At 44.0% G+C, this 10,766-nt stretch overlaps 1 protein-coding gene across 1 annotated transcript; it reads left to right on the forward strand.

Annotated features, from left to right (window-relative positions):
• SCGB1D2 (secretoglobin family 1D member 2) lies at positions 1-3,795 on the forward strand. Its single transcript, XM_026487659.4, has 3 exons — positions 1-111; positions 2,291-2,481; positions 3,675-3,795. The coding sequence occupies exons 1-3, from the start codon at positions 57-59 to the stop codon at positions 3,699-3,701; spliced, it is 273 nt and encodes a 90-aa protein (XP_026343444.2). The 5' UTR covers positions 1-56; the 3' UTR covers positions 3,702-3,795.
• Positions 3,796-10,766: the final 6,971 nt, after the last annotated feature.

Below are 10,766 nucleotides of genomic sequence, written 5' to 3' on the forward strand. Positions count from 1 at the left end.
GAGTTTAGCTCCTAGTTACCTCTCACTAAAGCTGAAATCTCAAAGCAAAATACACCATGAGGCTGTCCCTGAGTGTCCTGCTGGTCACTCTGGCTCTTTACTGCTATGAGGGTGAGTATCATTTCTAGTCAGACAGGCACCAGCCTTGGTGAGTACCCTTCTCTGAACTAGGTGAACTTATGTGGCTTTCTTCTTTTTCCTCTACTTGGGAACTAGCCCTCCCCTTCCACCCCATCTCCCAAGCTCAAGACTCCTTTGGTCAGTTCCCAACATCCTGGAAGTTTTACAACAAATTCTTGCAGGTAAATTTTAAGAGTTTCCACTGAAGCCTCTCTCATTATCTATGCTATGTCTTTCAGAATCAAGAGGACATAAGATTTAGTGTGAATCATGGCTCTGTCACTTACCCATGCTCTGACCTTTAACAAAATGCTAATCTCTCCAAGTCTCTTCTCATCCTTGGGTTTGACATTTACCACAAGGGTAGCTATGCAATGGAGTGAGATTAACTGTCAAGGGTTTAGCTTTGGCTATCAAGCCAATTTCTAGCAGTTCCCAGATATTCTCTTTCCCAAAGATTTTCAGGTGCCAGTTGAGTCCACAGCTTTTTAACTCTTGGATTCAGGCTCATAAAATGTTACAGCTGGAAGGGTTTGGGGAGAATTCTCACTTTCAGAAGAGCCAGTGTTCTCTTAGTCTCTGATAATAAATCTTCAAGGGGGCTCTGGGAATCAGCAGCACTCACTGTATCTACTAGTGAGTAGATCTCACTGTATCTACCAGTCCTCCTGGTTTTCTAGGAGTGCCACCAGTACTTTGTAATAGGATGAGTACACTTGGAGGGCTGGGATTTCTGTTTATCTAGATTCTGACCATCCATTCCACAATATTTTTGCATGGCTTCTTAGCCTGGATACTGACCCAAGTCTTATTCAGTCTTTCTATTTCATCTGACTTTCTCAACGTCCTCCTCTTTCCCTGAGTTGCCTCTAATTTAAACTTCAAATTCTCTGCATAGTTTGACATCTGCTCAGGGGTCAGATCAGAGCCTGGTAGGGTACCTCCTTGACTACAGCATGGTTACAAAGATTTGGGGGGATAGAGAATGCACACTAGGGAAAGTGGTCACTTCAGGTCTCCACACAGTTCCAGTGGGGTCAGGAAAGAGTCCCAGTCCCTGCCTCTCACCCTCTCTAAGATATTCTGTGTATCACTGCTGGAATAAAAAATCCAGTCTTGACTTTGTGGATAAGCTTGGAATGTTTTCAAACTGATATTAGGGGAGTTGTATTTGTATGAGTGTGTGTGGCTTTTTAACCATATCTGCATCCAATGACACAATCTTATTCTTTAGTTTCAAACTAGCATCTTCCAATATATACTGTGACCTTGGGGCGCCTGGGTGCCTCAGTTGGTCAAGCGTTGGCCTTCTGCTCAGGTCATGATCCCAGGGTCCTGGGACAAGCCTCATGTCAGGATCTCTCCTCAGAGGGGAGCCTGCTTCTCTCTTGCCCTATACCTGCCACTCTCCCTGCTTGTTCTCTCTCTCAAATAAATAAATAGATAAATAAATAAATAAATAAATAAATAAATAAATAAATAAATAAAATCTTTTAAAGAAATAAATGGTGTGACCTACTCTTCTCCAGATTGGTTCACCCCTTCTCTGCTCTCTGGAATGATCTGATGCTACCATTCACTTAAAAATTGATTTCTAAAAGCTCCTCTTCCCTAATATCCAAGATATAAACAAGGTGTCATTCCATTCACCCACACTTAACTGATTGAAATAAAAAGAAAGTGGGGGGATGCCTGGGTGGCTCGGTCGTTAAGCATCTGCCTTCTGCTCAGGTCATGGTCCCAGGGTCCTGGGATCGAGCCCGGAGTCGGGCTCCTTGCTCAGCAGGAAGTCTGTTTCTCTCTCTGCCTCTCCCCTTGCTTGTGTTCCCTCTCTTGCTGTCTCTCTCTCTGTCAAATAAATAAATAAAATCTTTTAAAAATATAAATAAAAAGAAAGTAAATTTCAACACCAGGAGAGTCTTGGAAAGGAGGGTATGTGCTTTAAAATGGATAAAAACTGAGCTAGGGATCAGTAAGCCTCTATTCTAGTCCTGGCTCTGCTGCTTGCTGTGATATGAGGAAGTCACAGTTTCCAAGTTCAGGCATTGTCATTGGCACTATTGTGGAATGAGATCATAAAACCTCTAGGGTTCCTGTCTAGATCTGACTTCAGGTAACCAGGTGAAAACAATTTTTCCTTACATCAATTGTATCTCTTTTTCTTCACCAGCCAATGCGATCACCTGTCCAGCTTTTGTACTTGAATTGAAGAGCTTCCTGTTTCTAGAACCAGCTAGCTACAAGACTTTAATTAAGACATTATGTGACCCACCTCAAGAAGTCATTCAGGCCAAGATGGAAGTGAAGGCCTGCACAGATCAGATATCCTCTAACAAAAAATTGCTAATTGCAAGCACATTGGTAATTCCTTTCTTCTTTCTTTGTGCATAGAGGCTTCTGCTTGGCTGAGCTCCCAAGAATGTGCTCAGGGTGTTGCTCTGCCAGGGGCACAGGTGGTGGAGGTACCTGCCTCCCTACTCACCCCTGATAGGGTGAAAGGTGGCCACAGGATGGATGACATTAGCCTCTGGGCAGCTAAAGGCTGCCAAGAGCATCTGGCACGTTTCTCCTTCTCAGGTCACCTCCCTGGGCACAGGTTCCTCATAGCGTCCTGAGGAGGAGGACACCTGGGGACCTACACACTGATGTTGAAGGGCCAAAGCTGGCTGCATCCTTCCCTGGGAGCTTTCCTGAGGGCAATCTCCCCCCTCTGAGTGGACACAATCACAGCGCAATCCCATGGGGGTGTTGGGAGTGTTGAAGGGGGAAACAGCTGGAAAGGAGGGAACCTGGACTCTGTCAGCATGGAGGGCAGCTGGGAGGGCACCCTACCAGCTTCTGCACAGCCAAGGCCTACCCCCCATACCTCAGTCCACTTCACCACTTCCTGCCTACAACTCTCTCCCTTATCAAACCCGTGTCCAGAAGAAACCCTCCTTCCTCTGTCTCCTGAAGCCACAGGTGAAGGTGAAACACTTAAATTAGATCTTGTCAAGAAATAAGATATTTAACGGTGTCTCTCCACCTATCCACTGCTGGATTTAGGTCATGAGGTTCAGTCACAAAGGCCCACAGGGGCTGGGTTTTCAGTGCTGAGTAGACATGTGCCACCTGGTTGAATTTCCACACCAGGAGCCTGGGATTCTCCTGAAAGCAGTATTCCCAAGGTCCCCTCCTGTCCATGTTCCAGTCTCTCACCCTGGTCCCCCCGCCCTTTCCCTACTGCAGTGAAAAATTAGAGTCCTTCACCCTGGGATAGCAGAGAAAAAACCCTGGGCTGCTCCTCCTTCCATTAGAAACCTGAGTCTTACTCTTGGGTCACCCCAGGCTTTATTGGCCAGACTACAGAAATGTATTTTTCCTGACTTGCATCGTTTGTTGTGATTGTGTCAGGTGTATTTAGTTTACCATCCTCCCTGGTTTCCTGTCTTGTGTCCATTCTACTTCCCTATTGTTGCTTGAAACTTCATAGACAACTTCTTCTGGGTGACAGTCTGTGTTAAGGTGTCATCCCTAAGAGCAGCATGGCTGAGACTTCTCTCTCTTTCTTTCAGCTGAAAACCATGGAGAATTGTATATAATGAATCTCATATATTAGCAACCCTGTCCTGCAGTGATCACCTATTCTTCCGGAAAATGTAAAGGTTTCAACATCTTGCTTCAATAAATCACTTGCTCTGCACTACTCTGTATGTTTCGTTATTATGCTACAGTCTTTGGACTTGAGTTGGGGTGGTCTTGGTCATGAAGTGGCCATTGGGTGTTGTCAATAGTAAATTTTGGAGACTACATGTCCAGTTACCCATGGCATCCTGGGGAGCAGGAAATATTTGCTAAGGAATCATCCTGCATCACCTTATAGACTTCACATTCACATGGCCAGAAGTGAAAATGAAGTTTCAGGGTAATGCACAATTAAAACGTTCCTGCGATGCTTTTGTATGAAGGATACCAACAGCCTGTCTGGCTAGTCATGTGGTTCCCAGCCACCAGCATCGCTAATACTGTGTCCTTATCACAACCACAACCAACCTGCTCCGTCCTCACACCTTCACTCTGGATTCAATGCTATGAATTCTCTGGTATATTTTGTTTTCCGTCTACTCAATTTTTAGTGAATCTCCAGGCTTCACCCTTCAGTTAACGCTTTTTGACTCTGTGCATGCGCATTGCTCATCGAGTCTAGACCACTCATCAACACCTCATGCTAATGCTTTTCCCTCACTTTCTCCCGAGAGCTCCAGAAACACCATCTAGGGGCCATCTGCACAAATCCATTCAAGACTCCACAGTTACTGCAGAAGAAATGTAGAAAACTGTACAGACTGCCTGCCTGCAACCTGCTCTAACTTCCATGAACCCCCCTTTCTCACTAATGCCCCAAGCCATGAGGCACCTGATGCAGAAAATTTTGATTAGTTTCCATTGGCTGCTGTGAAACACTGCCATACATTTGGTGGCTTACACCAATTATTTTCTCAACATTTTGATGATAGAGTCCAAAAACTGTAACATTTTATGGAAATTATTGTATCAGGAGAGCCATGCTACCTGTGGAAGTTTGAGGTGAAAATCTATTCATGGCTGCTTCCGGCTTTGATGGGTGGAAACCATCATCCCTTGTCTTATGTCCCATCCTTTTGATCTCTACCCTATGAGGACACACTGACTTTTCCATCCCGTGCCTATCAATCTCCCCCTGTCTCCTTCATACAAAATATAGGGGGTTGTGGGGCCCCTATGTGGCTCAATCAGTTAAGCATTTACCTTCAGCTCAGGTCATGATCCTGGAATCCCATGATGGAGCCATGTTTCGAGCTCCCTAATCAGTGGGGAGTCTGCTTCTCTCTCTCCTTCCGCTCCTCCTCCTGCTCATGCTCTCTTTCTCTCTCTCAAAAATAAATAAAAAATAAAAATCATTAAAATATATGGGGTTGCATTTAGAGGAAATCCCAGAAATTCAGATTAAGCTACCCAGAATGTCAGAATCTAGTTTTTTTTTTTAATGATTTTTTATTATATTATGTTAGTCACCATACAGTACATCCCCAGTTTCCGATGTAAGGCTCGATGATTCATTAGTTGCGTATAACACCCAGTGCACCATGCAATACGTGCCCTCCTTACTACCCATCACCGGTCTATCCCATTCCCCCACCCCCCTCCCCTCTGAAGTCCTCAGTTTGTTTCTCAGAGTCCATAGTCTCTCATGTTTCATTCCCCCTTCTGATTACCCCCCCTTTCTTTATCCCTTTCTTCCCCTACCGATCATCCTAGTTCTTATGTTCCATAGATGAGAGAAATCATATGATAGTTGTCTTTCTCTGCTTGACTTATTTCACTTAGCATTATCTCCTCCAGTGCCGTCCATGTCGCAGCAAATGTTGAGAAATCGTTCTTTCTGATAGTTGAGTAATATTCCATTGTATATATGGACCACAGCTTCTTAATCCAGTCATCTGTTGAAGGGCGTCTTGGCTCCTTCCACGATTTAGCTATCGTGGACAATCCTGCTATGAACATTGGGGTGCATATGGCCCTTCTCTTCACTACGTCTGTATCTTTGGGGTAAATACCCAGTAGTGCAATGGCTGGATCATAGGGTAGCTCAATTTTTAACTTTTTAAGGGACCTCCACACTGTTTTCCAGAGTGGCTGTACCAACTTGCATTCCCACCAACAATGCAGGAGGGATCCCCTTTCTCCACATCCTCTCCAACAATTGTTGTTTCTTGCCTTGTCAATTTTTGCCATTCTAACTGGCGTAAGGTGGTATCTCAGTGTGGTTTTGATTTGAATTTCCCTGATGGCTAGTGACTTTGAACATTTGAAATGGGCAGAAGATATGAACAGACACTTTTCCAATGAAGACATACAAATGGCTAACAGACACATGAAAAATGAGTTTTGAAAATGTAGGATATCTACTCCCCAGATACTGCAAAGTTGATCCATATCAGTAACTTACAATTTAGAAACATTTACAGGTCATCTAAATTTCAAAAGAACTCTTTGATAGGCTTTTGTGCCAATGCATGAAACACTGAGAAAAGATGTCTCTCACTGAATGTTATTGCTTTTACAAAGTATTTCAAGGCCACAGATGACCAAAACATTGGTGTGAATATATCTCAGGTCTTGCATGAGCCTGAGGACAGTCCAAATAGAACTGTCTCTTGCCTCATACTTTCTCCCTGTCCCTGACACAACTTGTTCAGGGACAAATATGTACAAATTCACCCTGCACTATGGTTTGTCTTTTTTTTTGTTTTTTAAGATTTTATTTATTTATTTGACAGAGAGAGAGACAGCCAGAGAGCGAAGGAACACAAGCAGGGGGAGTGGGAGAGGAAGAAGCAGGCTCCCAGTGGAGCAGGGAGCCCGATGCGGGGCTCGATCTCAGGACCCTAGGATCACGCCCTGGGCCGAAGGCAGACGCTTAACGACTGAGCCACCCAGGCGCCCCTATGGTTTTTCTTAAGAGCAGATCAATAAATGTCACACAAACACCCAAACTGAAGGTTCCTTTATTCCTCTAGTTTCCGAGCATCATTTGGGGACCTGACTTAAAGCCCCTTTTGGGAAGAGAAAACATCAGCTAGCTACGCATGTATCCTGATCTTTTGTTTTCTTCTATTTCTCCTTGTCAACACCGGCTTGCCAATGAGTGCTTTGTGGGCTGAGTTAACTGTTTGTTCATTCACCTGAGAATGATCATCTTCTGCTACGCAGAAAACATTAAGGTAAAAAAAAAAATAGCCCTCTTATTGTGGGTACCATGTACATGGTGCGGGATTTTATTTTATTTATTTTGCTTTATTTTATTTTACTGTATTTTATTTTATATTTTGCTGAGTAAGAAAGCTCTACAGGGGCCTGTGTCCCCACAGGAAACAGGACAGGTCCATAATATCTGGGGTACCAGGGGGGAGTCCCCATTAAGACCTATAAAAATTCTCTCATTTCATCACTAAAGTCCTTCATTTGCCTTTGGAATGGAGATTGGAAAGTACACAAATAAGAACATCACCTTCTTCCCTATTTCTAGCCTCTCCCTAAATTGGTACTGATCTTGGCAAATTACGCTGGAGCTGAATGATGGGGGAAAAGATGACCCAAATAATCCAAACGGCAAATGCTGCATTCATGATTAATTAACTCATGTCTCTGGTTCTCTCATCAATTTCTTTTTCATTTTGTTAAGATGAGCCAACACTGTTTCTCTTGTTCCTATTACCCTCTTATTGCCCCTGCTTAAACTGATGTGGTTTTCCTTTTTCTTTTTCTTGTTTAAGATTTTCCTTATTTATTTGACAGAGAAAGCACAAGGAGGCAGACCTACAGGCAGAGGGAGATGGGGAAGCAGGCTCCCTGCTGAGCAGAGAGCCTGATGCAGGACTCAATCCCAGGACCCCAGGATCATGACCTGACCTAAAGGCAGAGGCTTAATGGACTGAGCCACCCAGGTGCCCCTGATGTGATTTTCTGTTTGTATGAATGAGGCTGTCCTGTGTCTCTCTTGACACCAAGAGGCACACTGCGTGTGCTTTCCTTATCTTGCCAAATGCAAAATGCTCCAGAGCCTCTGTACGTACTATTCCCTTTGCCAAGAACACACTTTCCCAGATCTTCCCCTTGATATCATTGTCCACTCATCCAGGATTTAAAATCGGTCATCCTGTACCTGGCCTGGACCTCTTTACAGGACACTGCCCCTCATGTTTGTTTTCTGGTTCTGCACAGCAAACACTTTCTGATGTCACTCATTCAGTTATGGGCTTGTTTGATGCCTCCCTTGTGACAACTAAGCTCCACAGAGTCAAAGTCCTGGTCGAACAGCTGAATCTGGGTCACACAGCACAGGCCCCAGTCGGGGAAGCTCATGGTTCCCGTCGAACAGTGGATGGATGGATGGATGGATGGATGGATGGATGGATGGATGGACAGATGGAACCACCCATTTATTCCTAATTACCTTGTTTGAAGCCTTGGATAAGCTCTTTACAGAGTGTCTGATATCCTTGCAAAACCAGGCATGGTATTATTCCTGCACACTTCAGAACTGAGCAAAAGGAAGCTTGAAATGACCAGCAGTCTCACTCGCCCAAGGACACTTCGTGATTAGGTGCTGCATCCAAGATTTGAATCCACATCTGCTCGAGCCCAGACCTGGTCACCGTTCCTCCACGCAGCACCTGCCTCTGCTGAGCAACCACTTGCTCTTCAGCTTCTCATATCCATTAAATTGTGTGTGGGGGGGGGGAAATCCTAAACAGCTAAAAAATATTCATATATTTATAATAGATTGAATTTATGAAATTGAGTTAATTAAATGAGATGTTCCTTGTTAAAAGAGCCTTCAGAGAATATGAGACATTGTTTTTCTTAAACATCAGGCACCTTACTAACGTGTCTATGGGTGAGAGAAGTCTGTCCTCCAGAGGATTTATGTAGTATTGCACTGAGCCCAGATGTGTACTAAGCCAGCAGGAACAGACACACAGGATAGGAAGCTGTATGGACCTTGACGAAGAAGGAGGGGTGCGAGGAGGATATGAAGGCCACAATAATAATGAAACAACAAGGATGACAACACAGGCTCACTTTGCTGTAATCTGATTAGTTAGCAAGCACTTTTGTATTAATTTCATCTAAAGTCATGTATGATTATTGCAGTTCCAAAGTTGTTTTGGATCCAACAAACTCTGTCTCCTTGGATTCTACAAACAGAGCACAGGCTAGCTGGGTTGCAGTTGATTCTTGCTGTCATTTCCTGGTCCAAAGCCAGGTTCATTGTATGACTCCTTCCCTCATTTCTGGGAGGAATTAAGGTAGTGAGTAGGAGAATAAAAGGAGGACCTCTAGGCTCTCATCTGCAGCATGAGTTCTGTGCTCTGTTATGGACCAGACGTCCAGATCTGCCTCCACCCATGAAGCTGCTGAGAGTCCTTGTGCTGGTTGCCCTTCCACTTTCCTGCTTTGCAGGTGATTTCTTTCTTTTTTTTCATAATAATATTTTTTATTATATTATGTTAGTCACCATACAGTACACCCCTGGTTTTTTGATGTAAAGTTCAATGATTCATTAGTTGCGTATAACACCCAGTGCACCATGCAATACGTGCCCTCCTTACTACCCATCACCGGTCTATCCCATTCCCCCACCCCCCTCCCCTCTGAAGTCCTCAGTTTGTTTCTCAGAGTCCATAGTCTCTCATGTTTCATTCCCCCTTCTGATTACCCCCCCTTTCTTTATCCCTTTCTTCCCCTACCGATCATCCTAGTTCTTATGTTCCATAGATGAGAGAAATCATATGATAGTTGTCTTTCTCTGCTTGACTTATTTCACTTAGCATTATCTCCTCCAGTGCCGTCCATGTCGCAGCAAATGTTGAGAAATCGTTCTTTCTGATAGTTGAGTAATATTCCATTGTATATATGGACCACAGCTTCTTAATCCAGTCATCTGTTGAAGGGCGTCTTGGCTCCTTCCACGATTTAGCTATCGTGGACAATCCTGCTATGAACATTGGGGTGCATATGGCCCTTCTCTTCACTACGTCTGTATCTTTGGGGTAAATACCCAGTAGTGCAATGGCTGGATCATAGGGTAGCTCAATTTTTAACTTTTTAAGGGACCTCCACACTGTTTTCCAGAGTGGCTGTACCAACTTGCATTCCCACCAACAATGCAGGAGGGATCCCCTTTCTCCACATCCTCTCCAACAATTGTTGTTTCTTGCCTTGTCAATTTTTGCCATTCTAACTGGCGTAAGGTGGTATCTCAGTGTGGTTTTGATTTGAATTTCCCTGATGGCTAGTGACTTTGAACATTTGAAATGGGCAGAAGATATGAACAGACACTTTTCCAATGAAGACATACAAATGGCTAACAGACACATGAAAAATGAGTTTTGAAAATGTAGGATATCTACTCCCCAGATACTGCAAAGTTGATCCATATCAGTAACTTACAATTTAGAAACATTTACAGGTCATCTAAATTTCAAAAGAACTCTTTGATAGGCTTTTGTGCCAATGCATGAAACACTGAGAAAAGATGTCTCTCACTGAATGTTATTGCTTTTACAAAGTATTTCAAGGCCACAGATGACCAAAACATTGGTGTGAATATATCTCAGGTCTTGCATGAGCCTGAGGACAGTCCAAATAGAACTGTCTCTTGCCTCATACTTTCTCCCTGTCCCTGACACAACTTGTTCAGGGACAAATATGTACAAATTCACCCTGCACTATGGTTTGTCTTTTTTTTTGTTTTTTAAGATTTTATTTATTTATTTGACAGAGAGAGAGACAGCCAGAGAGCGAAGGAACACAAGCAGGGGGAGTGGGAGAGGAAGAAGCAGGCTCCCAGTGGAGCAGGGAGCCCGATGCGGGGCTCGATCTCAGGACCCTAGGATCACGCCCTGGGCCGAAGGCAGACGCTTAACGACTGAGCCACCCAGGCGCCCCTATGGTTTTTCTTAAGAGCAGATCAATAAATGTCACACAAACACCCAAACTGAAGGTTCCTTTATTCCTCTAGTTTCCGAGCATCATTTGGGGACCTGACTTAAAGCCCCTTTTGGGAAGAGAAAACATCAGCTAGCTACGCATGTATCCTGATCTTTTGTTTTCTTCTATTT

Source organism: Ursus arctos, unplaced genomic scaffold (genome assembly GCF_023065955.2).
Source record: "Ursus arctos isolate Adak ecotype North America unplaced genomic scaffold, UrsArc2.0 scaffold_23, whole genome shotgun sequence".
NCBI classification, from domain to species: Eukaryota; Metazoa; Chordata; class Mammalia; order Carnivora; family Ursidae; genus Ursus; species Ursus arctos.